At 50.0% G+C, this 12,539-nt stretch overlaps 5 protein-coding genes across 5 annotated transcripts; 1 reads left to right on the top strand and 4 right to left on the bottom strand.

Annotated features, from left to right (window-relative positions):
• Positions 1 to 383: 383 nt before the first annotated feature.
• erg12 (mevalonate kinase) lies at positions 384 to 1,934 on the bottom strand (the record flags this gene model as incomplete). The annotated part of the gene is made up of 1 exon (XM_056674425.1): positions 384 to 1,934. One exon carries the CDS (start codon positions 1,932 to 1,934, stop codon positions 384 to 386), a length of 1,551 nt encoding a protein of 516 aa, XP_056534950.1.
• Positions 1,935 to 2,567: 633 nt separating this feature from the next.
• On the bottom strand, positions 2,568 to 6,571 carry N7500_003278 (putative cation chloride cotransporter; the record flags this gene model as incomplete). The annotated part of the gene is made up of 4 exons (XM_056674424.1): positions 2,568 to 5,135; positions 5,187 to 5,352; positions 5,404 to 5,995; positions 6,046 to 6,571. 4 exons carry the CDS (start codon positions 6,569 to 6,571, stop codon positions 2,568 to 2,570), a joined length of 3,852 nt encoding a protein of 1,283 aa, XP_056534949.1.
• Positions 6,572 to 6,981: 410 nt separating this feature from the next.
• Positions 6,982 to 9,302, top strand: N7500_003277 (putative amino acid transporter; the record flags this gene model as incomplete). The annotated part of the gene is made up of 2 exons (XM_056674423.1): positions 6,982 to 9,060; positions 9,135 to 9,302. 2 exons carry the CDS (start codon positions 6,982 to 6,984, stop codon positions 9,300 to 9,302), a joined length of 2,247 nt encoding a protein of 748 aa, XP_056534948.1.
• A 650-nt stretch (positions 9,303 to 9,952) lies between these two features.
• N7500_003276 (pyruvate transporter MPC1) lies at positions 9,953 to 10,719 on the bottom strand (the record flags this gene model as incomplete). Its single annotated transcript, XM_056674422.1, has 4 exons — positions 9,953 to 10,025; positions 10,114 to 10,272; positions 10,379 to 10,451; positions 10,647 to 10,719. 4 exons carry the CDS (start codon positions 10,717 to 10,719, stop codon positions 9,953 to 9,955), a joined length of 378 nt encoding a protein of 125 aa, XP_056534947.1.
• Positions 10,720 to 11,586: 867 nt separating this feature from the next.
• Positions 11,587 to 12,520, bottom strand: N7500_003275 (small nuclear ribonucleoprotein-associated protein; the record flags this gene model as incomplete). Its single annotated transcript, XM_056674421.1, has 5 exons — positions 11,587 to 11,669; positions 11,731 to 11,775; positions 11,851 to 12,238; positions 12,293 to 12,364; positions 12,503 to 12,520. The coding sequence occupies 5 exons, from the start codon at positions 12,518 to 12,520 to the stop codon at positions 11,587 to 11,589; spliced, it is 606 nt and encodes a 201-aa protein (XP_056534946.1).
• Positions 12,521 to 12,539: the final 19 nt, after the last annotated feature.

Raw genomic sequence — 12,539 nt, 5'->3', positions numbered from 1 at the left:
TTGATGTTGTTTAGAGAAACTGGTTCTTCCAGAGTCATGTCGTCAATTTATTTTCATACAATGGAAAAGCCCGAAACAAACCTTGCGAAATGAGGAAGCGAGGAAAAGCCAGACAGAATCAGAGCAGGGACAGAGGTGAGGGATGGTCCAAGACAAAACATGGTAGACATTCAGATCTGACACTGAGAATGAAAAGTGGGTGTATAATGCATATGAGTAAGAATAATGTGTACAGAGAATGGAAGACGAATGGGTCGAAGTCAAGAGCGGGTCAAAGACACAGAACGAAAGTGACCTGAATGAGAAAGAAAAGTCACCGAATGAGATCGAAGGTGGTGAGGAAAGACACATGCATGGAGCAAGGCCAAGACAAGCTTTTAGGGTTAATTCGTAGCTCGCTTCCAGAACTTCCAGCCCCCTCTCCGATCATCCGCTCCAACAGCAACACCAACAAGACGCTCAATACCTTCAGGGCCCTCGGCATTCTCAAACTTCTGTTGATCGATCTCCTCGCCACCCTCTTCATCTGAGCCATTGCGTAGAACGGCCGGGTAGAGAACACCAACACCGTCTCCGCCAAGGGTGACTTCATACGTAGTGAAACCCTCTTCGTCGAACTTTTGTTCGAGGTCCTGCTTGACTTCCGCCTTTGCGTTAGGTCGGAGGAGGGTAATCGCACATCCACCGCCACCTGCACCGGTCAGCTTTGTCCAGCCGATGTCGGCGTAATCGACAAGTTCTCGGATCCGTTCGAGACGGGGGTGAGAGACGCCGAGGGAAACAAGAAATCCATGGTTTATACGAATTAGGGTGCCGAAGTGGGCAAGGGTTTCATCGGAGATACCCTCAAAGGTAGGGTCCTCGATCAAACGTTGTGCAGAGCATGTCACTTGGTCGATACCGTTAAGAATTGACTCGGTCACAATAGAATGAGCCTCTCTCAGAGCCCCAACTTTGTCGACTTCTGTCTTTGTGGAACGCGATTGTCGGGTGTTAACAAGTAGGAGAGGGAGTTCAGGGAAAGTAGGCAGCGAAATGACCGTTGGAGGCTTTGAGTAATCGTCGCGCCGGAAAATCACAGCCTTGCCGCCTGCGGCCACCGTGTTGTCCACCCCGCTGGGGTTGCCATGAATGCAGAGCTCTCCGACGAATGCCCAGCGGTTTATACGCTCGATTTGTGTCTCCGCCTCTTCCGGTGGCTGGTCTGGGTGTGGCCCGGCGAGTGTACGGATTTGTAGAAGTAGTGCAGAACTTATGCAGACACAGACACTAGCACTACTACCTAGGCCCGCTCCAGTAGGGATTGTGGATCGAAGGGTGTAGATAGCGCCTGGGCTTTCCGGGGAGCCTAGGGAGAGGAACAGATATAGGAACGAGGATGCGGAGCGAACATGGATGCCGCGCTGCTCCTCTGGGAGATCCTTGGATACATCCTGAAGGTGTGGTTCGATTGCGTCGACAAGTTCGGGGTCGAGTTCGGTGACAAGGCTGTAGTAGAACTTCTTTTTTGAGGGTTCGCGGAACTTGTCCCAGGGTAAGGTATCAATATTCCAAGTATGACTAAGACCCAAGTCCCGGAAGTTCAACGTTATCGTGCGCTGTGATTTGGAGAGAGTAGTGACAAGAAGGTAGGAGCGAAGAGAGATAGCGGCGGCCATGGCAGCCTTGCCGTGGACCACAGCATGTTCGCCAAAGACGATAACCTTGCCCGGTGCGGACACCATAAATGTAGGCGCCATAGGTGAAGAGGCCTTGCGGGTCATTATCGGCCGCTTTTGTTCCCTCGCTTGTGTTTCTGCGGAGGAGACGGAGGCGCTGTCGGAGTCGTCCATAACACAGGTTCCGTTCACACCCTTTGGGTGGATAGGGAGAACTTTGACCGTTTCGGGGTGGAAGTCGACCGTACGACGTGAGACGAGATTTGTGGCACTCATACCGTTCAATGGGTGTGTTGGATTCTCGGTGAGATGGATTGAAAGGGGGAAGGGGGTGGAAAGAGAGGATTGGGAGCGCAAGGGGGCGAAATTAGGAAAAATTAATAGGGTAGCAATACGGAGTAAAGAAAAACAAAAGAATAGCGGAATAGCCTAGCCAGATACCCAATATGGCCCAAGATCTGAGATTGGCCCTGAAGTTGGAGTAAAAAGATGGGGGAAGTGCTCGAGGCTACCGAGTATACCAGGGAACGAGGGAGGAATTGATCCAATCACAATCTCAGGAATACCAATTGGTCATCTGATTATATAGATGCTCTGTCTCTATATATTCTATATCTCATTATGTTATTATGTTATTATATTAGTATATTATGACGTTGCTTGATCGATTTGATCTCTCTTACTAGTCCATCTCCCTCATATTCTCACATCAATGCAGAGATTTTGTGGCGTGCAGTAGCGCCGGGATCGTCTCTATGTCTCTCAAGGGATTTGCGCTACATCTCGAGCTTGGGGGAATCTAAATATGTGACATGGTAGTCAAGTATATCTCCAAAATTTAAGATCCGAAAAACGTTAAATCTAGCGTGGGCTATGTACAATTCTGTATAATTCACTGTCATCAATTCATCACAAATTCATGGTCACGGTCATGCTATTACTGTGCACTAGCAGACACGGGGGCAAGTCGTTCCACAGAACTTCCAGGTCACTCAAGTAAGATGCACTATCCTCGGCCTTGAGCGAAGTCCCCTCCACAGGAGAGGGAAGAGTGGTGAAGATAACGGCAGTATCAACACTTTGCTGGACCATCAACTCATTCAGAATCAAATGCTGTGCTCGGCTGGGAAGATCATTGAAGGACAATGGAACCGATGCTACACCAGGGTATCCGGTTGCATGCGCATGTAAACTGCTATGGGTACCGGGGGAGGTGGGAGACACGGCAGATGGGCGACGAGCGTAGATAGAATCTAGCTTGTTGGCAAATCGTGGAGGTGAGTTTTGCGCCGCAAACATGATAGACGGTCCATTGCCCTCCTCAGCCTCGGTGTTCACTTTGGCTTCGGGGATGGGCGAAGAGCTGAACCGATTGCTGGAAGCAGTACGACTGATGGCCGATGGTCGACCTGTAAGTTTGCTTTTCGGGGAGGCATCGTCCCTAGTCTCAATTATGGATGGGATTAGCTGGTTGGATGTTTCCTCTATTTGAGAGCTCACACGCATTGGTGTGCTGGGGGAGTCTGCACTAGGACTGCAATCATCTGTCTCGGATTGACCAAGGAGTCTTGAAGAGCCGGAAACAGGGACAGCCTCATTTTGAGCAATGGCTATGTCCTCTCCGCCGTCCTCTGGGTCCGGATCGCTGGAATACGCCTCTGAGTCACTGTCTTCGCTCTCACTCGTGCTATCAGGGCTATCGTAGTCGACAAACGCGTCTAGCAAGCGATGCGTTTGCATGCCGAGGTTCACTCCTCCTAAAGCCCGGAAGCTGGAGACAGATTGTCTGCGACGAGTGGAATCGATCAATTTTTTCAAGCCAGTCACTCGATGGTGCAAGGGTCTGGCTCCATTGTCTTGGCTCGATGGTCCTTGCCAGGTATATGACCTATCAAGATGTAAACCGTCGCTGGTTCTATCCGAATCCAGCGGGTCTTGATCGACGGCACGGGCTTGTAGGACCCCTTGCCACCATTCCTCTCCCTGTAGAGTAGAATTAACTTTCTCTCGGGCATCAACTGGGACCGAAGTATCACCATTCACGATGATTTGATAGGCCTGGAGGTCACCGCAGGCCAGGCAGAAAACCAAAACTTCGGCTTCAATCCGTAATTTGTCAAGGAGAGCCTCAACTCGTCGTCTTTCATCTTCCACGTCGGTCTCGTACTCCACGAACACCGCAACTCGGATTTGGTACGTCTTCTTCCACGAGGGAACAGTATTGAGAATACAACCCAACTGAAGGATCAAAGTGTATGTGTCAAAATTAGTGGTCAGCACATGTTGCTTGCTTTCACTATCGGCCCCAAGCTCGGCAGACATTTGGATCGGCCACAGATCAATATACTTCTTACTGTGGCGACCACTGGGGTCCGGTAGCTCCAGATCCTCAAATCCCTTGGCTACGGCAACATTAATCCGAAGCTTGAACAACAGATCTTCGAGGATTGTGACATAACTCTTTCCGCTCATGGGCGGATTTCCCGGTCTAGACTCGCAGGCCTCATCGGTTCGCGAGGTCGAATGGGACGAATGGCGTCTAGCCCTCGACTCTCTGCGGCCACTGTTCAAAGATAAAGTTTCAACAAGCGACTGGTCCGATCGGAATTGGTCAATCACAACAATGTTGGGCCGCATGCCACCCAGTCCAGAATTTAGGACAATATTCCGCATACCCCATTCCGCAGCGGGCGAAATGGCAATGTTGACGAAAGCTTTTATCTTAGAATACTCGACAAACTTTGTCCATGCCGTCTGTTGGCGACGTGCTTCGGGAACAGCTGCTGGGAAGTCATCGGTCACAAGAACGTGAGCTAGGACAAAAAGTGACCCTTTCTTCAACGAGTTGCAGAAAGAGACCATTTTATATTGCTTATCGAGATCGCTGGCAAAAAGCAGGATCTGGGGACGCCAAAACTTGACGTGCTCTTGACGCAGGCGAAGCAGGTATTTTCGCACTTGATGATAGATCAAACTTTGACTGACATCTCCCCAAGGCTTAGGCGGCGAGGTATAATGGATCAGCAGGAAGAGAATCACCAGGATGCTTACACACCCCGTAGCGTAAAGACCGTCCACAAAGAACATGCTGATCCCACTGACGAGCGTTCCAGCCGCTGCAGTCTGCCAGTTGAAGTAGTGGAACGACGGACGAAAGTTGGGCGCAGAGCCAATTTTCAAGAGGAAGCACGCGAGATTCGTTACAAGGAAAGTCATCAAGTAAGTCATGGTAACAAAAGATGCGATGCGGTTGATGTCGAAGAGCATTGTGACTTGGGCGAACACGAAGGTCACAATGATGGCATATATGGGATCGTCAGTTTTCTGTGCACCTTGCGCAAAGATCCCTATGCCAGGCAAGAGGCTATCTCGCGCAATAGCTTGAAGAAGTTTAGCTGATCCAATCACACCCATTAGGGCGGAAAAGAAACTGGTTGCAAATTCCCCCAGAAGGATCACACTATCAGAGGCATTGACCTAGACTTGATTAGAGCGTGATCCTAGCTTTACGCTCAAATAAGAACTTACAATTTGTATCACGTTGACGTTGTTATAAAAAGACTCCCGAGTCACCGAGGCCGCCATCGCAAGGATGACAAGCCCATAGGCGACAAAGGTCAAAGCCAACCCCGAGAGTGTACCCTTAGGAATAGCCTTGCTCGGGTTCTTCAAATCACCGGACATACTTGCTCCTCTAATAGCCAATTAGTGAGATGGGGTTGGAAGTCTGCTGTCACCAACTTACGCAAAGATACCCCCTGTGGCAGGAAATAGAATACCAAAGAGATCTTGGAAACTTTCTCGTCCCTTGATTTGGCTTCCTGCAGCTCCCTTGGTTAAATGAGGTTTAAGATTTCCCATCAAAGTTTTCAAGCGAAGTCCCGTGAACTCGACGCCCTGTCGAGGAATTGGGAAAGGCTTCATAAAGACTGCAGAGAGCGGTATGCTGAAGGTTGCCACGAGCAGTATGACCAAAAGCCCGTTACTTGCCCTTGCAAATATGGAGCTTCCTGCCAAGCAGATTCCTGTGCAAAATACCAGTATAATAGTTCCCCAAAGGTACTGCCACCAAAAGCCTTCTTCGAGGAAATTGGCCCAGTCCCCAGACTGCGTCCCAAAGTTCTGAGTAAAGCAATCCACCAAGCCAACTGCATTCATACCGGTATTAAACACGTAGCCAAGATAGAACACAATGCCGATGGATCCACCAAATTCGGGGCCCAGAGATCTAGAAATAAGGTAATAAGCACCACCGCCTCGGACCGTCCCGTTTGTAGCGATTGCGGACAAAGACATTGTTGTCACGAGATTAATGGTGTATGACACAAGTAGCAACCCTTTGATGTATCAGACATGAAATCCTGCTCTTGTAAGGAGGTGTGCTCACCTAATATGCCCAATACACCAGCTTGTCCCAGGATAAATCCAAACCGAAGGAACATAAGAATGCTCAAGACATTCAATGTCGTTGGAACAAAAACACCGGAAAATGTACCAAGCTTCTTGGGCTCATCCACCGATCGGGATCGATGTCCACTCTTGTCCTTCTTATCGGCGCGGGAGTCGCGGAGAGGACCCGCAGACAGGTACACATTTTGTGAACTGGTGTCTCCACTAGTCTCCTGTTCTTGATCATGGTCCGCTCGTTTATGCCACCACCGAAAAAGGCCCCGGAAGTAATGTATGGGTGAGGAATGGCGTTGGTTCTCGCTTTCTTGGGAATTCACGGGCTCGTGCGGACGGTCCGATTGAATCGGTGGCCAAGGTAGCAAGCGAGTACGCTCATTGGGGGTAGCATTGACCGAGTCCTCGGGGTCGAGACGTGAGACATCCTCCTGAGCAGTTCGAGTCGCGAAGGTTGGGCGTCGCCGAGACAAGGAGTCGGAAGATTCTCCGACTCGTTCGGTCGCCATCTCAGTTCCAAAATTTATGGTATGAACATGAGGGCATAAATAACGAAATAATTCAGATACCAGAAGCCAATAGTCCCAGCAAGACCATTGAGTCTACAAAGAGACAGGGCTAGTGAACAGAAAAAGAAAAACAAGCTGTGTATCAATAGATGACGTTGATGGGGGGATGCAAACAGTTTGCATCCCCTATCAACCGCACATGGAGCTGATCGGCCATTGTCGCTTGGCGTTAGTACTAGTGTCTTAAACCCTCCTCATTTACATCTTGAGCTTTTTACCAAAATATTCCTTCGAGAAGCTGACCCTGCACTGTCATTTTATGCGTCCGGCCTTCTTTCCATGCCCATTCCTCGACTCTAAATACGGCACCCTGTCAGGAGCTAACCTGACATCCAGAGGCCACCTTCAAAATGGCTGATAATGGAGAGGGCTCATCCCTAAATCCAGCTCGGTCTATGCCGATAGCCTCGTCCTCGGTGCGCTCGAGATCCCCCGCACCTGAATTCGGTAACAGACAGGCTTCCATAGCACGCCTCGCATCCCCAGTGCCCTCGCCTTCATTGGGAACATCCTTGTCTTCTCGACAGGGTATTCCCGCCAGCCGACCTGTCACAAATATCGCCACTGAGCAGGAGTTTTCCAGGTCGATTGCCAACACATCCTCAGTTCCCGGTCCTGGCCATTCTATCATTGCGTCTCAACTCCAGGAAAGCCTTGGTCGCTCGCCGCCGAGATTTGGAACTCCATCGCGACACAACGGATCCCCTGCGGTGCATTCGACTCTAGATAACCGACCCTTGGCCTCTCAATATGGTTCTTTCGATACCAAAAATGGATCCGACTCTCCGGGCATGGTTCCGTACGAAGACCCTGAAGTTATCAAGCGGCATCTGGTCACAGAACACACAGATAATCAGTCGGAAGTTGCGACTAGCCTTGGTGGTGAGGATAACTTCTCGAGTCTACAACTTCAGGGTGGTGATATCACACGACAAGTATACCGTTGGGCGGAGGATGCCGAAGCCGAAGCCGCGGGGCGGTTCTTGCGCAGCAAGAGTTTCAGCGTCAGCCGACCAAGGCCAGAGGCTGACACAGAAGACATTGACACAATTCGGGTTCCAGGAGGGTTCCGCAGAGATTATCTACGGAGAGCAGCTGGGAGTCCACACCGCGGAAGTGCCCACGGGTCAAATACAGGGGTGCCCCATGGACATGGCGCACCTCAACTTCCGACTACCAGCTTCTTGGAGTTCTTGACCCTCTATGGACACTTTGCTGGAGAGGAATTGGAGGAAGATGACGAAGTGCTAGGGCCGGATGAGTACTTCTCTTCTGATGCTTGGGACGAACCAGAGGAGGGCAGAGAGTCTGGAGAAGATGCAGCGCTATTGCAACCTGAAACCCCGGGTCGGAAGAAGAGAAAGCACAAGCAGCGGTCACCAGCAGGGACAACTACTACAACAGGTGCAGTGCTCCTACTGCTTAAATCCTTTGTGGGTACTGGTATTCTATTCCTGCCTCGAGCGTTCCTAAATGGCGGTATGCTCTTCAGTAGCATGGTGCTCCTGGGTGTCTCCATTCTGAGCTATTACGCCTTCATTCTTCTGGTCAATACTCGCGTGAAGATCGAAGGGTCCTTCGGTGACATTGGTGGTATTCTATATGGCAAGCACATGCGACGCATCATTCTCGGATCTATTGTCCTAAGTCAGATAGGCTTTGTGGCGGCGTACATTGTCTTCGTCTCGCAAAATTTGCAGGCATTCGTGCTAGCTGTCAGCAAGTGCGTGACATTCATTGACATCAAGTACATGGTTTTGTTGCAGCTAGTCATCTTCCTGCCTCTATCTTTGATTCGGGACATCAGTAAACTTGGGTTTACCGCTCTGATCGCTGATGCCTTCATTCTTTTGGGTCTACTATATATCTACTACTACGATATCAGCACTCTGGTTGACCAGGGCGGCATTTCAGACGTTGTTTCTTTCAACCCAGCCACCTGGTCTATGTTCATCGGTACCGCCATCTTCACCTACGAAGGTATCGGTCTCATCATCCCGATTCAAGAATCAATGAAAAAGCCAAACAGATTCCCTGGTGTTCTAGCCGGTGTCATGGTCGTGATCACCTTTATCTTCCTGTCTGCCGGTGCCTTGAGTTACGCAGCTTACGGATCAGCAACAAAGACCGTCATCCTTCTTAATCTTCCCCAGGATGATAAATTTGTCAACGTGGTCCAATTTCTCTACTCGCTTGCCATTCTGCTGAGCACTCCGTTGCAGCTCTTCCCCGCTATCCGTATCATGGAGAACGAGCTGTTCACTCGCAGCGGCAAATACAACCCATATATCAAGTGGAAGAAGAACGGCTTCCGTTTCTTCCTAGTCATGGTCTGTGCCCTTATCGCCTGGTGTGGTGCAAATGATCTTGACAAGTTTGTTTCCCTGGTCGGAAGCTTTGCTTGTGTTCCATTGATTTACGTATACCCGGTATGTCTTTAATCTATATCCTCCTCCTCCTCATCATCATCACAGAGTGTGACTGACTCGCTATATCGGCGTAGCCCCTCCTACACCTGCGCGCTTGTGCTCGCTCCAAACGCCAGGCGATTGCCGACGTATCTCTTGCTGTCTTCGGTGCCATATGCTGCGTCTATACGACGTACCTGACCCTCATGAGCTGGATGGGCCCTGAAGTCCCTCAAAGCCCAGGATACTGTGACTCTCATTGAAGAAATTCTCTCTCTTTTTGTTGCTGTAGATCGGGACGAGCTAGGTCTCGATGCATTCCTTGAACCCTAGGCTGGCATATCTGTCATTGGGTTTTCATATGCTGCTTCCACACATGGATGGAGGGCATAATTGTGATATTCATTCAGAATTTGGTCAAATTGCCAGTATAGTGGACGAAATTTGGGAGGTTAGACCACCCTCTGTATACATATTTTCTTGGTGTGGGAGACTATATACTGGATCATATTTGTGTTTACTTTCTTTAGAAGTTTATCAGATCTGGAATGATTCGAATATTACAGACCCAAGCTATCACCAAATCTCGAATTTGTCACGATCAAAAACAAGTCATATCATAAGAAGAATATGATCCAAGCGCAATAATACAGAGCCTATGTACATTGACCATCAGCGAACCGGCACTAGATCCCAGCCAGCGCCGATGGCTAAGCGTCTTCCTCAAAACCGCAAGTCTACCTCTATATGCCTCCTCTTTTAACCTTGTCCGAGAATCGTCTGGCCTCAAGACGAAACTAGCATACCATATTGTATGGAGGTGCAGTTCTGCGAAGCGAGATAGATGCCTATTAGCCCCAATGAAACCCGAAAAGAAAAAAAATCACAGCGAGATTCTTCTCCGAGACGGTTCCTAGGCACCGGCCTCGGCAGCCGCGCCGCCCTTCGCAGCCTGCTCAGCAAGCTGCTTTTCACGGCCTCCCCACCTACGAAGTAAAAAAGGTTAGTATTCACGGTCACATGATCCTTGTAGATGAGAAAAGACCAAACAAGATCTTATGGGATGGAACTTACTTCCAGTAGTTCATGTAACGGAATCCCTGGGTAGTCTGGGCGCCAAAGTTGGTCAAGTGGCATGCGAAGAGAAGGTAGTTCTTGGGTGTGATGGCAAGGGAGTAGCGCATGAAGGTGGCGGCGTAGACAATAAGAGCACCAGTCATGGGGCCAGAGATGCTGTTGGGATGGAGCTATCAGTACAATTGCTCTGGGACCATTGCAGCCAAGGGAAACGCAGAAGACGAAAGCTGAAGCTACCGTCATTCATCGTATAAAAACGTACATCTCAGCGTCCTTCTGTGTGTCCATAACAGCGGCAATGGGGATACCGAAGTTGGAGACGGGGCCCCAGAAGTCTAAGAAGCGCCATCAACTGTCAGCAATCTGCGCAGTTCATTTTGCTTTGTTGATTTGCGAATATAGAAATTCGAGATAGAAGCGTGTCCTCCTCATCCTCGACGTCGTCTCCAATGCTTATTCTCCTTCGGTCTCATTCACCGTTGGCCGATCTCGGGACGGGAAGTGCTCGGGAAACTGATGTCGATACGTACGGGTTGAGCAAACATAGTCCAGCACCGAGTTGGAGCGGATCTTGGCATTGATTGCCTTGATAGCAGCAGCCATGATGATGTTGCTGGGAGTTATCACAAGGGATTGGGTTCGGGGGAGGTGAGGTCGATATCTGGAGGACGCGGAAGCGCTCGACTCACCGGCGTCGGCCGTGTCACGTGAAGCGCCCTGCTACATCACCTTCATTGGAACCGATGGTTTAAATATCAGTTTATCGTATTATATCGGTGGGCAATAGTTGGTAATCATCAGTGGCTATGGACTATATGGCAACTCTTTGGTTCCATTATTGTTGTGGTTTAAAGGGTGTAATCTAATATCAGTGCGGAGTATATAGTACAGATATATATCAGAATGAAAAACATCCAAACTGAGTATGCATCCCAAATGTACCGCCATGTTATGATCTAATGCGCAGACGAGGACAGACGAAGAAAATTGCCACATGCGGTAAAGAACGAGCGCAACGCTCTTAAACCTAGACCTATCTATATGGGACTGGGAGAGTGGAAGGGGACCCAGTGCGGAGTACTCTCCGTATAACGAGTAGAGATGTAGACAGCATACAAAATAGAAGACCCAACATACATAATTTAACTGGAAGTACGATTCGGGATATTGATCGATATTGAATGAAAAGGCCGCGTGTAAAAGCTAGCATATTTTTTTTGGACTTAATGCGTAATTCAAAGGGATTTCGGTCTTTTTTGGTCCCGTTCCTCGACACGACCTCCATCCATGCGCCGCAACGCCTTACCCAATAGAATTTGGGGGCAATCTAGCCTTTCCGCGTATCATTATCATCGCTGGAAGCCTCGACAATGTTTCTCATTTCACGCTGAGCCGCCCATGTTCCTTTCGGGGTGAAATAAAATCACCGATAATTTAAAGCATAGAATAGTCTTCTGTGCACATTTCTAATTACCTGCCACCAAATCCAGGGGGAGGGTATCCACGCCCCTGACCGGGAGGCTGGAAGCCAGGAGGAGGTTGGAAACCGGCAGCTATGAGAATGAAACATCAGCATGGGAGACGAAGTTGGGTAATTATTGGGCGCAAACTTACGGGGGCCACCCTGAGGAGCAAATCCAGGAGGAGGAGCGAAACCAGCTAGAAAGGAATTAGTTGGGTCCCAGTCGATCTAGGCAAGTCGGAGTACTTACGAGGTCCACCGGGGGGGGCCACCACGTCCAGCGAAGCCTGGAGGAGGGGCCCCGGGGAAACCACCAGGGGGGAATCCAAAACCGCCCGGGGGTGGGGGTCCACCAACACCGGCTGCAGGGCCTCCGAGTCCGATAGGCAGGCCACGGCCAGCGGGCTTGCTGATACCAGGGCCCGCGGCAAGAGTGGCAGCTGCGCCGGGTCCGGCGGTGCCAAGTCGGGCAGAGGGGTCGGCAGGAGGAGGTCCTTCAACAGAGCAAGAGACGACCTGAGTACCGCGCACAATAGTCAGGCCGAGGCTTCGCTTCTCTTCCGCTTCGACCATCGGGGCGTTTGTGGGACCGGCGGTGGGCTTGGACTTCCGCTTGATGCGACGGAATTCCTCCGTATCTGCAAGAACTAGATTCATGTGCTGGAAAGCCGAAAGGTCAGTTGGACGCTCGGTCTCTCAAGCAGTGAGAAATACCTTATCAAATGCAAGCATGGAACCGGTCATTTGACGACCATCGTTCAATGTTACGCGCATCCGGTAGTTAATCTGGAACAGAAATTAGTTACTCCGATCGAGAGCTAATATTAAATTGAGCCAAACTCACCAGGTTTTGCTAAATGAAAGAAGTTAGCGACAGCCATTGACCACATGGGTTTCGGGGGTGCAGATGGGGACGAAACTCACCATCTTGTGGGAAGCCATGTTGGCTAGAGAGCGCGCA

Source organism: Penicillium coprophilum, assembly GCF_028826855.1.
Source record: "Penicillium coprophilum strain IBT 35676 chromosome Unknown utg000002l_segment0_segment1, whole genome shotgun sequence".
In the NCBI taxonomy this organism is placed as follows: Eukaryota; Fungi; Ascomycota; class Eurotiomycetes; order Eurotiales; family Aspergillaceae; genus Penicillium; species Penicillium coprophilum.
The sequence above is the reverse complement of the archived record's forward strand: the minus strand, read 5'-3'. Positions and strand labels throughout refer to the sequence as shown.